This window comes from Myotis yumanensis, unplaced genomic scaffold, assembly GCF_028538775.1.
Source record: "Myotis yumanensis isolate MYYU_CA2020_CCGP unplaced genomic scaffold, mMyoYum1.0.hap1 SCAF_2, whole genome shotgun sequence".
Classification (NCBI taxonomy): domain Eukaryota; kingdom Metazoa; phylum Chordata; class Mammalia; order Chiroptera; family Vespertilionidae; genus Myotis; species Myotis yumanensis.
This window is the reverse complement of record NW_027223753.1, coordinates 37,165,516-37,181,628: the sequence shown is the minus strand read 5'-3', so window position 1 is coordinate 37,181,628 and position 16,113 is coordinate 37,165,516. Positions and strand designations below refer to the sequence as shown.

General features: G+C 56.9%; 1 protein-coding gene across 6 annotated transcripts in view; it reads left to right on the top strand.

Moving 5' to 3' along the window:
- Positions 1-16,113, top strand: part of LRP8 (LDL receptor related protein 8) — a 74,182-nt gene that overhangs the window by 29,257 nt on the left and 28,812 nt on the right. For all 6 annotated transcript variants that reach the window (XM_070405163.1, XM_070405162.1, XM_070405160.1 and 3 more), the window contains exons 3-4: positions 5,947-6,069; positions 13,195-13,323. In XM_070405163.1, the coding sequence (XP_070261264.1) occupies positions 5,947-6,069; positions 13,195-13,323 (252 nt within the window). The remainder of the gene's footprint in view (positions 1-5,946; positions 6,070-13,194; positions 13,324-16,113) is intronic.

Sequence of the window (16,113 nt, the reverse complement as noted above, 5' to 3'; positions counted from 1 at the left end):
ATGGCCCCACCAGGCCTGTGGGCGGAAATGGGGGAACGGCTGCTGAGCTTCCCCTCCTGCTTCCTGCAGTGCAGCTTCACGTTCACGTGGGGGTTTCACTGGGAACAAGGGTTCCTCTGCTTAAAATAAAGAGCGAGTTCTCCGGGCCCTGCTGGGCCGCAGCTCCCTGCCAGGCCCCGCCGCAGCCTGCGAGGACGGCTGGCTCTGGCGGTGGGTGAGTGGGCGCAGGGGAGGGGCTCCCCGAGGGGGTGCAGGTTGCTCTGGGCCACCGGCTCCTCCCCCTCTCACTCCTGCTGTGTTGTTGCCGAAGCCAGAGAACACTCGGGGTCTGTCGTCCGTTGACTGGGGTGACAGTTTAATAGTAGCTTCCTGGGCTGTCATTTAAATCTGCCTGCCAGGTTAGCAGGCCAGAGGCGGGCTGGCACGCCCCCTGCCCCCACCCCGGATCTTCCTTCTGCTGGCAGCGGTTGTCTTGGCAACGCCAGGGTCTGGCGAGCTCTGGGAAGGGTAACCATGGGGGGAGCAGCCCTTTCATCTCCCTGGTTCGGGTACAAGTGGCCCAGCTGTCTTAGGGCTGGGCTGCAGGGCCAGAGCCAGGCCACCCGGAGCCAGGCTGCCAGCGCTGATCCAGGCCGGGAGAGGAGGTGGGAGCAGATGAGTCCCTCTGTGCACTGACCGCCAACGTGGGGCTTTACATCTTTGCCCTCTCAGGCTCTCGCCTGCCCTGGGAGGGGAGGGGACATGCCCCAGTGTTGAGCTGGAACCCACCTTGTCTATGGCTCTCTGCCCTCACAGAATATTCCCCGGGGACCACAGCCTGTCTGTAGAAACCAGAGGGCAGACAGAGCCTGCAGCCCTGACATCTCGTCTTCCTGTCCTGTGTGGCCTGGTATCAATACCCCTCCCCCATGCTGGGCTCTCCTCTAGACATGTCCCTGCTCTGAGGACTGGGATGGTGTCTTGTCAGCTTCGCTCTGGGCCAGGTACTCTGGGAACGCCTTCTCCTATATTCACTGCTTGGTGGGGCCAGCCCATGGACAGAAAATTGGATATGAGCGTCTGCTGTGTGACCACAGCCCAGTCTTTCCCCACTGGGCCTCATCTGTAGAATGAGGGGCTTGCACTGCAGTGGTGTCTCCCAGGGTGTGGTTCATTAGACCACTTGTTTCTGGGAAAAGGACATACATGGCAACCAAAATAGAAGTTGCTTGGCTAACAAGTTTGGGAAATGCTGGAGGGAACTGTCAATTCGATACCTTTACTGCAGGCTTTCTCAGGGCTTTCGTAAGCCAGTGGGCACCATGGATCTCCAAGAGGGAAAATAAGTGTCTTATCCCAAACATCCGGGGGGTTGGCCACCTGCTCCATGTCCTGCCCTCTGCCGGCCTCCTCCTCTGCTAGGGAGTCCCAGCAGCTGAGAGCCGTAAGTTTGGTTGGCTGCTAGGAAGCAGCCCTGTGCTGAGCCGAGGCTGGGTGTCTCTGGGTGAAAAGCCAGCCCCTGCGCCGGGCTCTGAGGAGGTGGGGTGAGCTGGCCCTGACCTAGGGAGCTCCCAGGACCCCAACCCTGCCTGGCCATTCTGCTCCATGTCCCAGGCCCTGTGACCCTGGAATGCCCTTCGTTGCTCTCCTCGCTCCCACAGCTTGGCTGACTCCTCTTCCTTGAACACCGTCCCTTTTCCCGGAAGCCTTTCCTGACCCCTAGACGTGGTGAGTCCGGGAGTCAGAATCTCTGGGTGCAGGTGCAGCCCTCCCACAGACAGTGCTGTGACTCTGAGCAGCCACTTCCTTCTGCCCCTGGTGTTCTGGCTTATAGAACGACCGAGCTCACAGAGGCCCTCGAGGCTCTGACACGACAGAGCCCTGTGATTGCCAAGAGGAAGCCACACCAAGCAGTTCCGCCTGGCAGCCCAGGCTGATCTCTGTTTTGAAGCCCCCTGTATGCACGGGGCTGTGGGATGAGCGTGGGAGGGAATAACAGTGTGAAGGATGCATATTGTCTCGGGAAGGATGCCTCTGGGGGTGGGTGCTGGCAGGTGCTGAGTGATCATAATAATTTCACAAGATCATAGACTCTGGGTACAGAGAGGGGCTTCTGATGCAGTCGGCACCACACCTCCACTTCCATATGAGGAGGTAGGCCCTCATCTGTGACTGATGGGCCCAATGTCACACCCACAGCTGGGGCTGCTGGCTTCACACCCCGCAAACTTGCGCCTTTATGCTTTCAGTTTATGCACTGGCACCATCCTTAGCCCATTCACCAACAAGCCTGTGTGGTGAAGCAGGGAGATTATCCCCCAATGCAGATGAAGAAAGTGAGGCCCAGCCCTAGCCGGTTTGGCTCAGTGGATAGAGCATCGGCCTGTGGACTAAAGGGTCCTGGGTTTGGTTCCAGTCAAGGGAACATGCCTGGGTTGTGGGCTCGATCCCCAGTGGGGGGCATGCAGGAGGCAGCCGATCAATGATTCTCTCTCATCATTGATGTTTCTATCTCTCTCTCTCCCTCTCCCTTCCTCTCTGAAATAAAAAATATATTAGAAAGGAAGAAAGAAAGAAAGAAAGAAAGAAAGAAAGAAAGAAAGAAAGAAAGAAAGAAAGAAAGGAAGGGCTCAGAGAAGTTATATAACTTGCAAAAGGTCACACAGCCCACAGGTGGCAGAGCAGAGTTCCTTTGACCATGGACTGTCTGACACTTTCCTTGGCCAGTATTCTTGTTATAAACAGCCATTCCCACTTCCTTTGTCCTGGATTTCCCATTCTCCCCCTTGGCCTGTGGAATCCCAAGCCCTTTGTGGCAGCTCATCTGTTGCCATGGCACCAGATTATGATGTCGCAGACCCTGGATGATTACATACTGCTCCTGGGCTGTGGAGTACAGGGACCCACAGAGGTGGGCATTGTCCAAGGGGCGACTGGCATGGAGGGACATGAATCCCTGGAAACAGGGAGCCACGGCCTCCCGCCCAGCTGGGGAATCACCCCGGGAGCTGGAGCCAAGGCTGCCACGGCCAAGAGAGCGGGGGCTGGCATGGCTTGTCCGACACCTCGGAAGACTGCCCAGCCCTCATCGCTTGGCAGTGCTGATGCAGCCTCTTGACGAGGGGCTGTCGTCTCACTTCCCTGGACAGCCGGCACCGGGCGCTTGCTCGGGTCCCCAGGGGAGCCTTTTGCCTCTTCTGTGTCCGTGCTGCACGGGAAGCCACCGTCCCCACTTGCCCAGAGCGGGGAGGAACTGGCCCAGGTCACCGGGGAGGAGGTGGCCGTGCCAGGATTCAGTCTCCGCTCTGACTCCAAATCCTTCCATGTTGTTACACTTGAGACAGGCCCATCAAGGTCGCTTATTCTGGTCCCCGACCTAAAGTGGCAGGCTGCCCGCCTCCGTTTCCCCAGGACAGCCCACGAGCAGAGCACCTGTTGACATTGCCCAGGTTCATTCTGCTCACACTTATGGGCACAATCCAGGAGAACACCTCATGCAGGCACCTCCTGGCTATGTTGATCTGCTTGGACCCTGGCTCCTGGAACCCAGTCACACTGCACTTGCCACTCCGGAGTCCTCATTCTTAGCCTGTATTGCTGAGATGGCAGAGGGCCTTAGTGGAGGGAGCCTACGCTTTGGCAGCTGCCACAGGGAATTGAAATCCCACTTCTGCCACCACCACCCTCACCTCTTTGAGCCTCAATTTCCTTTTGTGTAAAATGGGATTAACAGCAGCTACCAGGGCATCTGACTGGGAGGTCAAACTGTGGCCCTGCTTCCACCCATATGTGACCTTGGGCGTGTAACTTAGCACCCCTGGGTTCCCCCATGCGTCGAGCGGGACATAGGGCCCCTTGTCGTGGGGTTTCCTGGGAAAGTGCCTCGCACGGGGACTGGCACACAGGACACACTCAGGGAATGTAGGAAGGAATGTTTCTCTCTTGGATGCTGAGCTTCTGGTGGAGAAACACTCTGCTGTCCCCGATGGGAATGCCCAGGTGCTGTGGTCATCACTGTCCTTATTTCAGGTGATTATGGGCCATGATTTACCTAGCGGTGGTATTGGTATCGGTGACCTCCCACGCCCCGTGGTGCAGGGCTCGAGGGCTGCGCAGGCTCCTGGCCTGGAGTCAGGACGCTGGTTCTGGTCCCTGCCTTGCTGTTTCCCTGGGCTGACCCCGTCTCTGAGCCTCAGGCTCCCCATCTGTAGGTGGATTCTGATTCCTCTGGTTTCTCCTAGCCCTGCACAAAGGTGTTCTCCTATGGAAAGTGTGAAGAAAACATCCTAGCATGCAGATATATTGCAAGGATTCCACTGAAAAGAGAGGCAGGCCCAGCCGGCATGGCTCAGTGGTTGAGTGTCAACCTATGAACCAGGAGGTCACGGTTTGATTCCTGGTCAGGGCCCATGCCTACGTTGTGGGCTCGATCCCCAGTAGGGGGTGTGTAGGAGGCAGCTGATCAATGATTTTCTCTAATCACTGATGTTTCGATCTCCCTCTCCCTCTCTAAAATAAATAAAGATATATGTTTTTTAAAAAGAAAGGAGAGGCAGAAATAGGATGGATTCAGGAAACCCAGTCATGTTGCTCCAGAGGCAGCCCGAGGGCCTGTGGGAGGATGGACATAATCCAAGCTGACCACTGGGAGGGAGCTTCTGGGGGGAGGGGGAGCCCTGGCCCAGGATGTGCGAGCAGAGGCTGGGCAGCTGTGCTTCTATCGGGCTCGAGCCCCCACTGAGAGCTACCCCGTCAGGCCCTGTGCTGAACGTGACAGCACCTACACTGGGAAGCATCAGGCCAGTGGAGAGACAGGGAGAAGAGCACCCCACTGGACCCCATGTTCCTGTCCCAGTTCCGCTCCCAGCTGTGAGGGCTCAGCCTGCTACATCCCCCATGAGACCATGGAACACCCATTTCCTTTGCTTCTAATTAAGACTTCAGACCATGAAAACAGCAATAGCTGCTACTTATCGAGCATCTGTTATGTGCCAGGATCTCTGCTGCGTGTTCCTCATACATTACAACTTGCTTCCTTCTTCAGAGCCCTTTGCTCCTTCTTCCCATCCTATATAATAAAAGCCTAATATGCAAATCAACTGAACTGCAGAACAACCGGTTGCTATGACACGCACTGACCACCAGGGGGAAGATGCTCAACGAAGGAGCTGCCCCCCCAGCCCCCCCAGCACAGCACAGCGGTGGACATCCCCCGAGGGCTCCTGGACTGCAAGGGGGCACAGGCTGGGCTAAGGGACCCCACCTCCCCCCATGCACGATTTTCATGCACCGGGCCTCTAGTTATATAGATAAGAAAACAGAGGCTCAGAGGTTAACAACCCCAATGTCAGACAGATCAGAGGCAGAGCTGGGATTCAAACTCCCCGTGTGGAAGCCTCCCCTGCCCCTCAGACTGGAATCACCCTGGGGACAGAGACTGATTTGGGTGTCTTGCCAGTAGATTCTCTTTCCACCACTCTGAACAGAGGATATCTCATTAATCTTGTCATAAAACAATCATTCACCTTTGATTTATTATCACCAGCTTTCTGGTGCTTACAGACGAGGCCTTGACTTTGGTCTGGTTGGGGGAGCAGGTACAGGGACTGAGAACTGGCAGAAGGGGCTAAAGCATCTGCCCTAGGTGATCAGGGAAGACTTCCTGGAGGCTGTGACAGTGGAACTAGACTTTGGGGGAAGAGAGAGTTGTGACAGGGAACAGGCATGCCCGTGGTGGATGGATCCTGTCACACTTGTTGGACTTCGCTCTGAATTTGGAGGGCAGGACAGGTGTCACCGGTCTCCCTCTGGTGCTCGGTAAAAGCCTCTCTCTCCTGTTCTCTCCCCTCGGTTGACGGGGCTCCCTGTGACATAGGGGCCATGGAAGGCCAGGTGGCCCAGCACATTCTGTCCTAAAAAAGCCCCCTGTGCCCAGCAGGCCCCTCATGCTCTTCTCCTGCCCCACAGCCAAGAAGACCTGCATGGACACCGACTTCACCTGTGACAACGGCCACTGCATCCCCGAGCGGTGGAAGTGTGACGGCGAAGAGGAGTGTTCTGACGGCTCCGATGAGTTCCAGGCCACCTGCCGTGAGTCCCGTCCCTCGGGCTGGGCGTGGGGGGCCTTGGGCTAAGGTTTCCTCATCAGATCTTCCTTGGTGGGAGGTTGGGAGGCTCAAGGAAGGTGATCTGTCAAACACAGCCCGGACTCACTTGGCGCTGTGCCCTCGGGGGCTCCTGGCAAACGGCAGGTGAATCTAGTAGCCGGTGTCCAGCATCCCGCTCCGGGCTGTCTTCACAGCTCCCTGGCACACTGGGCCCTGCTCCTGCAGTACCGGGCGCTTCTAAAAGAGCCCTCTGAGCCTTCTGCCCAGAAGTTGCCATAGCACATCCTCCAGCCCTGTGTCCCCCTCCCTCGCCCCTCCGCCCCGCTGCCCCACTACCTTTTTGAGGACTCCAATCATAATTCTAATAATACTAACAACGGCTGGTGCTTGTGAAGCATGTATTGTGTGCCAGGCACTGTGCTGAGCTCTTTGTGTACATTAATTCCTCTTATCCCCACAGCAGCCTCATGAGGCAGGGACTGCCACTTTCTGAATTTTACCAAGGGGGACACCGAGGCTCAGAGGTTGAGTGACCTGCCTAAGGCTCCCCAGCCAGGACTTTGAGGCCTCAGTTCTTTCCTCTGCCCTGGGCAGCTCTGCCCGGGTCCCGGCCTCCATGGCCGGCTGGCGGCAGCCCAGGCAGCAGGGTGAGTGGTTGGCAGAACTGAGCCCCAGGCCTGCCCCACACTCAGGGCTTTGTCTCTCCGTGATTTCTTTTCCAGGCTCTAATCCTCAAAGCAAACTTACACCAGCAGGTCATTCTGTGACATTTGTTAAATTAAAAAGGGAGATGGGAAGGGGGTGGGGAAGGACCCAGTGGTCCTGGAGGCAGAGCTTCATCCGAGTGAGCCTGAGACAAAAGACAGGGGGGGGGGGGGTGGTGGCGGGGGGATAAGCATGTGGAGGATGTGGAGCTGGGGGGAACTGCAGTCACAGCCCCACGTCCTGTTAGGGGTACAGTTGTCCCAGAGGCAGAGGCAGGGACAATGGAGGCCAGCGTCCCATCTAGTCCCATGGAGGGCTGAGCTAGTGATAACTGGGTTTCCTTGTCTCCTAGCAACAGAGCTACCAGTCTCAGAGTGAAAGAAAGAGAAAGGGGGAGAGAGAGTGAGAGCAAGATCAATCCAGCCTAAGACAGGGCCCCCCAGCTCCCTTCCCCTTTGCCCTCACCTTCCCTGCATTGCTCCAGGCCTGATCCTTTCCTCACCCACCAGGTGCCAACCCCTGCGCTGTCCTGGGGGTGCCTGGCGGGGCTTCAAAAGGAACAAAGCCCAGCCACACCCACTGTGACTCTCATCCTCAGGACAACCTTGGCAAGAGGGTGGGATGGGTCCCCATTTAGAGGGAAGGAAACAGGCTGGAACAGGCTCACCCCTTGCCCAAGGCTACCCAGCTAACAAGGGGCAGAGCCAGTGCCGCCCAGCGGCTGTGCAGCCCTGTGCATGGTGCATGCGTTTGGGGAGGGGCTGTGGCCACAGGGGGCTTTTCCACCACTGCAGCCAGCCAGCTGGGCCACCCGCCCTCACGCCAGCAGTTACCCTGGACGCTGGGGCAGAGACGGAGGGGAGAGCTGTATCACCGTTATTATCGGGATCTGTCTTGCTGCCTGAGAGCTGTGCTCCCCTCTCCCCACTTCTCTGGGTTGGTGTCCCTTTTCATCTTCCTCCTGCCACCGGGTCCTGCCCACCCTGCTGGCCTGCCCCTCCCTCACCTTGCCCCGCCCCGTGTCCCTGTCTTTGTCCTTTTTGCCCACTTAGCACTTGCTGCCTTCCCACCCCGGGCCTGCTTCGCACCCAGCTCTGAGGCAGTTACTGGCGACCCAGAGCAGTGGAGGGCTTTGCTTCCGAGATGCTCAGGTTGTCGTGGCTGGTCTGCCTCCCGTGACAACAGGCTCCACAGGCTCCCTGAGGCTTGACAGAGCACCCATGGGAGCGTAGCCAAGGCTGCATCCAGGGAGGGAGGAGCCCAGCTCTCTGGGTCCTCCCAGTGATTACTGTGAGGTCCTCTGTGGGCCCTGGTTTCTCACATCCCAGAATTCCCAAAACCGTGATCCTAAGATTCCTAGACTCAGGGTTCTGAGATACTTTCTCCTTTGCCTGTGCCCAGCTGGGACACGAGCTCAGGACCCCACTTCCGGTCTAGAGCTGCATGGTCAGAGGTGAACAGGCCTACGGGCAGGGAGGACTGCCTGGAGGAGGTGAGCCAGGGGGGACCTCAAGGGTCAGGCAGCATTGGAAGACCTGGTAGCAGGCTTCCTGACTGAACAAGAACCCCACAGCCAACCCGCTGCCCATTGAATTGGTGTTGTCATAGCAACCTTCACAGCCTACCAGGTTTCTGGGGATTGTGCCAGCTCCCAGGATTGAGCCCCTCCCCACCCCCAAAGAAGGATTATAGGCAATAGTAAAGTGTGGTGAGTACTACGGTGTTTGATATATTTGGGTTCAGGTCCTCTAAGGTTAGAGGTTGCCCAATCTCCCTGGACCTCAGCTTATTCATCTTTAAAATGGGGGTAATGGTATCTGCCTTGCAGGGGATGTGAGGATCAAATGGAAAACTACTCGCAAAGTGTCAGTGCTGCAGTAACGGGCAGTGTTACTTTCATTATTATATTTTTACTTCAGGCCCTCTCCCTCACATACCCCAGTTTAAAATCTTAGAATAGTATAAGTGAGGGGGGTTGCAGCGAGAGGGTAAGGGATCTGGGAGCAGCCCCCATTCCTGCATTCCTCCATGACGACTGGGGTTGCTCCCAGCTCTCTTTCCTCTGGTTCTGGATTGTCTGTCAAACGCAGCCAGGAGTCACAGTAGGAAAGCCTGGGACATTTGCCTAATGAAAGTAGCATCGCAGCTCTAATTATAGCGCACTTGATTGGGGACGGCTCAGACCCACCTTCAGGCATTTGGAGGGGCGGGAGGTGGGGAGTTTGGTTCAAGGTGAATGAGTTGCAATTCTTGGTGCTGCTTATTGAAAATGAGGGTTTATGCATGAATCTTAGAACCTTTCCACCTGGAAGCAGACCTCACTGATTAACCAAGAGTACCTTCCCGTCTATACTAATAAAAGCTGAATATGCTAATTAGCCCTTTGACCCCGTGGGAAGGAGCTGCTGCAACCACCCCTTCTGCACTGGCAGCAGCTGGACACTGAACGCTCCCAGGGCCCGAGCTCTGGTCCCCTTGGAGCCGGCAGTCCCCACTTGGAGGTCGGCTGCCCTTGAGCCTCATGTGACCTGACACACACACGTGCTGGCTCAATAAGCAGCCGCCAAGTACTTTCATTCTTTTATTCAACAGACATTTCCCTTTTTATTAATTTGTGAGCTTCTGAATTAGAGAAAGTACCCACGGGTTTGGATTTCTGGGGCAGATTCTCTGGGAATGTGTAAATGCCTGCAGCCTCCCCAGCATGCAGTTGGGCCCTGGCCAGCTGTGCAGGATTCCCCACGTCCGAGAAGGCGGGTCCCTCGCTCCTGCCTCTCAGAACCTGGGGATACTTGACCAGCAGGCCGAGGGCTTCCCTCAGGCCTCCATCTCAGGGAGACAGAGGCAGGCACCTGCGTTCTGGGCTGGGGCCGGGGGGCTGACCGTGGTGGGCCATGATAACGTGCATCCCCAGCGGGGAGACCAGGGCCCTCCCAGCCCATTGCATTTGCATTTTATGAACTAAAACAAGGGCCATTCTTTTTGAGCTTAGAGTTTCTTGCAGGTTCTGAGAGTAGGCATTTCCGTTTCCCCATTTAAACCACCCACCAAATCTAGAAGACTGTGTAACCCCGTTTTCAGACAAGAGAAGCCAGCGTGCGGAGAGGTTAAGCGATTTGCTGAAGGAACTCGAAAGCCCAGGCTCTGTCGTCCACCTCATGCCCCTCAAGGCCTTTGGCTTCAGTCCTCCTGAAAGTGGGTGTCGGGCGGGCACCTGCCATCTTGCAGACCCTGCCTGAGCTGAGGCCCCTCGAGCCTCCTTCCTTCAGCACCCTCTCCACCCCAGGGATGCCGGGGAGACTGACAGGGGTGGGGACCCAACGGGCCTGCTTTCCCTTGTGATCAAGTGCAAAAAAGTCAAGCAGTGCATTTGGAGGTGCGTCCTGGGATGGAAACCCAGCTCTGCCCTCACTGCAAGACTTACCCTCCCCAGGCTTTGTTCTCCTCGTTCGTAGGATGAAGGTAATGACAGTGCCCCTCATAAGCAGACCTGCACTTCCCAGGGCCTGCAGTGAGAGGCCTGGCCCAGGAGCCCGGAGGGCACGGTGCGAGTCCTGGCTTTGGGGCAGAGCCACATCACAACAGAGACAGGGAGGTTCCGGGAGAGACGGGCCGTTGGAACAGCCAGCATCCCGTAGCCTCAGCAGGTCCCTTCCCCTCTCAGACCTCTGTCTCCTGTGGCTCTAACGGCTGCTCCTCCATGTGACGGCCATGACCCCTGGAGCCTGGCATTCCAGCATGGCGCCTTGGCGCTCTGAGGGCAGGAGGGCTGCTGTCAGGCGCTGCTGAGTCCTCGAGAGCCTATAATTAGAGCTGTCTATTTAGGGACACGGCAAATGTCTTATTAATTATAAAGAAAGGAAGCGGACGGATTGTTTAATCATTGTCCTTGCTGAAAGGTTATGCAATTAACTGTATAAATATTCATTAAAAGTTCAAGCGGCTGCCTGCTGCCCCGGGGTCTGCAGGACCAAGCCCCAGAGGGGGTGCGGGTGGTCAAGGGACCTTCCAAGCACCTGGGATGTGGGGCAGAGTCTGGAGCTGTTCTGAGCCCCTTCCCCACCCGCAGGAGCCTGTGGGGGTTGATGGGAAGGGTAACCTGGACTCTGCTTCTCGCCGCTGTGCATTTTGGCCATTACTTGGTCTCTCTGAGCCTCCGTTTCCTCATCTGCGACATAGGATGAGGGACCACTCCCCTGTTCCACTCCATGGGCAATGCTGACATGACCATCTCTATGAATGGTGCCCCTGGAGTTCACACTCACAGCCTGCAGGGCCTGCTTACCTGGCAGGTGAGGGTAAGGGTGAAATGGGGAATCGTCAAATGCTCAGCGTGGAGCAGGCCGACACACTGCAGGTGCTCAGTGCACATGACTTCCTGGTTTCCTGAGGCCTGGCTCAGGGACATACGGTCGCCTTGTCCCTCCACCCCATTGCTCTCTCGGGGCTTGCAAACATATAGAACATCGCTATCATTTTTCTGGGAGTGAATTTAAAAGAAATGAAATATCCTTTATCTTTTGAACTTGCAGAATGATAACCTGGGGGTTTCCCAAGGGGTGCATGGGAATCACTGGGGTGGAGGATTTGCTAAAATGCAGATTCCTGACTCTGCCCTCGAAGTCTGGATTCAGTCTACTATGGGCTGGAGTATTTCCAACAGCCACCACACCCTCATCCCTTAGTCAGGACGCTGGGAAATGCCGGTCAGCCCCAGCTCCCTGTGTTCGGATGGGCCCCGAAGGGTAAGTGCTTACTGAGGGCCCACAGTGTGTCAGTGATAGAGGTGCCCCCTCCCAAATCCCAGGCCCCTCACCACCCGGCACTGCAGCCCCAAGGCCGCCCCAGACTCGACACAACAGTCACTTGTTAAGGGAAATGTCTGTAACATGAATCCTGTATTCCCAATGGGTTGCCTTGTATTCCATGAAATGTCATCCTAGGGATAACTTTGGGGTCCATGCTGGGGGCCAAGGAACTCCTCTCTCACGGCACAGTAGTGTTTGGAGGCCAGGACTCAGACTCCTGCGCCCCCACCCCGTCTTGTCTGTGCCCTTTTCTCCAGCCCTTGTGGCTTCTTAGCCCAGCTATGGAAGTAAGAAGAGAACGAACTGGTCTGGGATCAGAGAGAAGCGTGAGGGTCAGGCAACAGTCACCCACTGCTTCCCAGTGCAGTGGACTGTCCGGCTGCAGGCACCAGACACAGCTGACTCTGAGTCCTCACTCCGTCCTTAACCAGCTGTGTGATCGCCGCCGTGTCTGGGGCAGAGCAGCGCTCGGTAGATACTCGCTGAGAGAATAAACCAGTCCTCCTGGGTTACCCGTGAATTAGTATCGCTAGTGCACTCTGGGCTGGGCAGGCCAGTCCTGAGTTCTTCCCAGACATGATCTTAGTCCTCATAACAACCCTATGTGGTAAGGAATAGTATTGTCCCCACTTTAATGGCACAGAGATGAGGATTACTGGCTAAGGTAGCTAGTCAGTGAGTGGCCGAGCGAGGATTTGAACCCAGGCAGCCAGGCTCCAGAGCCCAGGCCCTTGATGTCTGTGCCACAAGATAATCCTCCCCCTGCTGAGTTTCTGTGAAGACGAAGACTATGCCTGGCACATCCTAGAGACCACTGTGCTCAGGAGCCGCCGCCAAGGTCTCAGAGGCGTCTGCCTTGGCTGGGTCTGCCCCGTGGGTCACCCTGAGATGCTCAGGATGAACGCCATCCCCAGCCCCGATCAGGGTTCTCATTCTTTCTTCCAAATTGAGAATCAAGCCTGGGGCTTCGGGCCCCTGACTGAGCCAGCCTCTGATTGCAGCTGCAGTAATTATAGCTGTGTGGTCCCGCTGGGCCCTGCCACAGGCGGCTGCTCTCAGCAGCGGCTCCCACCATTGCCGGGAGAGCGCGTTGGAGGGGGCGAGTTGTATGGCGGGTGGAGAGGGGGGCTGTTGAGGCCTTGGTGAACCCTTCAGATCTGCAGGTTCGGATCAATGAGGCACTGAGACCCAAACGGGGCATGTCTTGCCCCAGGACACAGCTGGGAAATGGCAGAGATACTTGCAGGGCATGGAGCTCCGTGTTGCTGGAGCTTCAAGGGGAGGTTTGGACCCAGGGGAGGTGGGGCCGTCAAAGCAGGCGGGAGTTGGCCGGATCAGGGAGGCTTGATAGCCAGGACCGAGGGGGGCATGAGACAGAGTTAGGTAGGGCCGTGGTGGAGTCAGATACAGGATTCAGAAAGTCTTCGGGACAGACAGGGGCTTCTCAGATGAAGGCACCAGACACACAAAACAGGAAGGCTTTGGTGGATTCCCAGGGCCTCAGGCCAGGTGGCTGCGGCCAAGCAGTAGGACGGGCTGGCACCAGGCCCTGTGTCCTCCTTGGCCAACCCATGCACATGTGTCTGTCTCCACAGCCAAGCAGGTGTGTCCTGCAGAGAAGCTGAGCTGTGGACCCACCAGCCACAAGTGTGTGCCCGCCTCGTGGCGCTGCGACGGGGAGAAGGACTGCGAGAGTGGAGCGGACGAGGCCGGCTGTGCCACCTGTGAGTCGGGGTGGGCTCCCTCGGGTCTGCGCTGCACAGCCAGGCAGCCCCCGGGGGCGTGGTCGGTGGAGGGAAAGGGTGATGATCAGGACACTAGTGACGGCCAGGCACTTTGGAGACACTGTTTTCTTTCATCCTCACAACCACCTCACAAGCAGTCATTATCATTCCCATTTTATGGGTGAGGAAACTGAGGCTCAGACAAGTGAGGAAAAGTACTCAAGGCTGAGTGCTGGCACTGAGATTCAAGTTCAGGTCTGGACAGCAAAGCCCCCGAGGTGTTTTCTTACCATGCCTGACATTTGCTCATCCATTCCATGTCTCTACCGGTCCCCGAGCAAGGGCAGGGAGAACAGATGGGACTGCAGCAAGAAATGGGGGTGGCCTGGGCCAGGGCACTGGTAGTGTCCGGGGCAGGGGTGGGGAGAGGACAGATTCCTGAGGTGTGAAGGACTGTTGCTGAAATCTCAGATTCAAGCGCAATGTCACAAGGCAGAGAGGACGTTCCCAGCGGCCTCGGCAGGGACAGATGGAAGTGGTCACTGGGACGGTTCCACATCACTGAGCTTCAAACACAGGATTATCTCCACCCCAGGGAGCAGGCCAGCAGGGCCGAGGCCAGTGGGGAGCGTGGCTGGGCCGCACTGGTTTCAATTTGATGGGCTCCTACTGTGTGCAAGGCCTGAGCCAGGCTCCGGAAGGGACAAGAGGAGCGTCCTACACGGTCCTCCCTCTGGGGCTCATGACTAATAGGGGGGACAGACCGACTGTCGATAACCAGGCTGTGAGGCTGGGCGGTCACTCGGGAGCTTTTGCCAGGCATGTGCCCACCAGTGTCTTCCACCCCACTCCCTACACCAACCTCTGCGTCTGCACCTTACCCACCCTTCCTGGCGCAGGGGAAATGCCCTGTCCTCTGGGGGCTTCTGAGTCGCAGCTCTCCGAGATTCTATGTCTGGGGTATGTGCCCGAAGCAGGAAGCAGCTGGGTATGGGGGAGATCCTGACGGGGGCCAGCACTGTCAAAGCCCCAATGATGGCATTGGCTCTTTTCTCCTTTGTGGGACCTCATCGCCCATGAGAATCCTCTCCCCTTCGCACCCCCACAATCAGGTGCTTCCTCGGTCATGAAGGCCATCAGCCACTATTGCAGGGGTGGGAACAGCTCTAACCAGAGCCTGGCATGAGGTAGCAGGAAAGTTTCCTGTCAATCATAGCAGGCAGGGGTGTTAGATGGTTTTAGTGGGCTTCTCTGCTACAGCTCCCAACCCGGGAAAAGGAACAAGAATGCTTCCCCCCTCCTGTCCCCCCGAGTTTCTTCCATTTGTGAATGCTGTGAGTGGGTCTCAGGGCACAGGCCTGAGAATACAGATCTTAAAGTGGCTGTCCGCTTCAAAACGTTGGAGAGAATTCAGTATAGAGAAGGACTTCCTTCCAGACCTCTGAACAACGTGAGTCCTCGCTCCCTGGACATGTACACGCCGAGTCTGGACAGGAAGGAGTGCAGCTAATCTAGGCATCAGCATAATTGTGCGGGGCAGACATCACAGGGTGACATGTGCTTTTCCCACCAAAGCCCCAACATCCCCAAAGCCTAGAAGCGAAAAAATGCTTCTGTCAGAAACTTGACAGAACTGTCAGCAACATGTGACTTGAGCTGCCTACATTGTGAAACTGAAGGCATTGTTCTATTTTATATTCAATAACAAAGAAAAAAAAAAATTCCATCAGATAAAGACTCTTGGCGCCCCCATGTGGAGTGATCTGGTGCTACCACCTCATCACCTGAGGCCACAGCCAAGCCCCACCCAGCCCCCCAGCTTGTTCTTGGCCTCTCTGTGTAAGGAATGAAGGAGGCAAGGAGGGCGCTGCTCCGACACCAGCTTACACTCCAGGAGAAAACCAGAGTAGGAAGGAAGAGCCCCAAACCCGAGTCCTGTGTCCCTCGTCACCCTGGACCGTGTGACCCTGAGAAAATTGCTCCCCTCTCTGGGCTGTTTCCCCGTCTGTAAACTGGAAGCTGGGCTGGTGATCTGTAAGGCCCTCCCAGCCTCTCAGCTCAGAGCAGCCCACTAGAGAGGGAAAGCCCAGGACCCCAGGCAGGGCCAGTGGCCTTTGCCCTTAACTACTGCACACCCCTCAATGAGCCCTCGCACCCATCCACAACACACCCACCCACTGCAGGGAGCCCTGGGCCAGGCCCTCAGCACCACGCTGGGTTGGTCTCAGAGCCAGTGCCATGCAGTGTGTGGTCCTGGGGCCGTGGAGAAGGATGTGAGACCCAGACACCTGAGCATGATGTGAAAGGCACCGGCAGGAGAGCAGGAGGGGGTCTTCCCGAGCGGGGAGCAGGGAGTGTGTTAGGAAAGAGGTGGCATTTGGGCCCTCGTCCGACGAGAACCCATCTCTGTAAAGTGTAGAGACGGTGGGCAACGTATATACCAGCCGATGCAACAGCTGGAGCCAAAGCCCAGAGGTGGAACGTGCGCAAAAGGTCTAGCATGATCAGAGCAGGGTGTGTGCTAGAGTGAAGGAGGCCATGGCCCAGCGCAGGGGCTCCGTGCTCGTGGCCGTGGGTGCCAGGCCCGGAGACGCAGATGGTGCAGTACCGGCCATGGGAGGGAGGCGGGGAACCCTAGCTGCTGAGCTGTGCCGGCCATGGGAGGGAGGCGGGGAACCCTAGCTGCTGAGCTGTGCCGTAAGGAAACAGCCCAGACGCAGTTCCCTGGAAGGGTCGGTGCCATGTTACATAGCATCTCCTGGGAACATCACAAAGGCCTGCAGGTGGCGC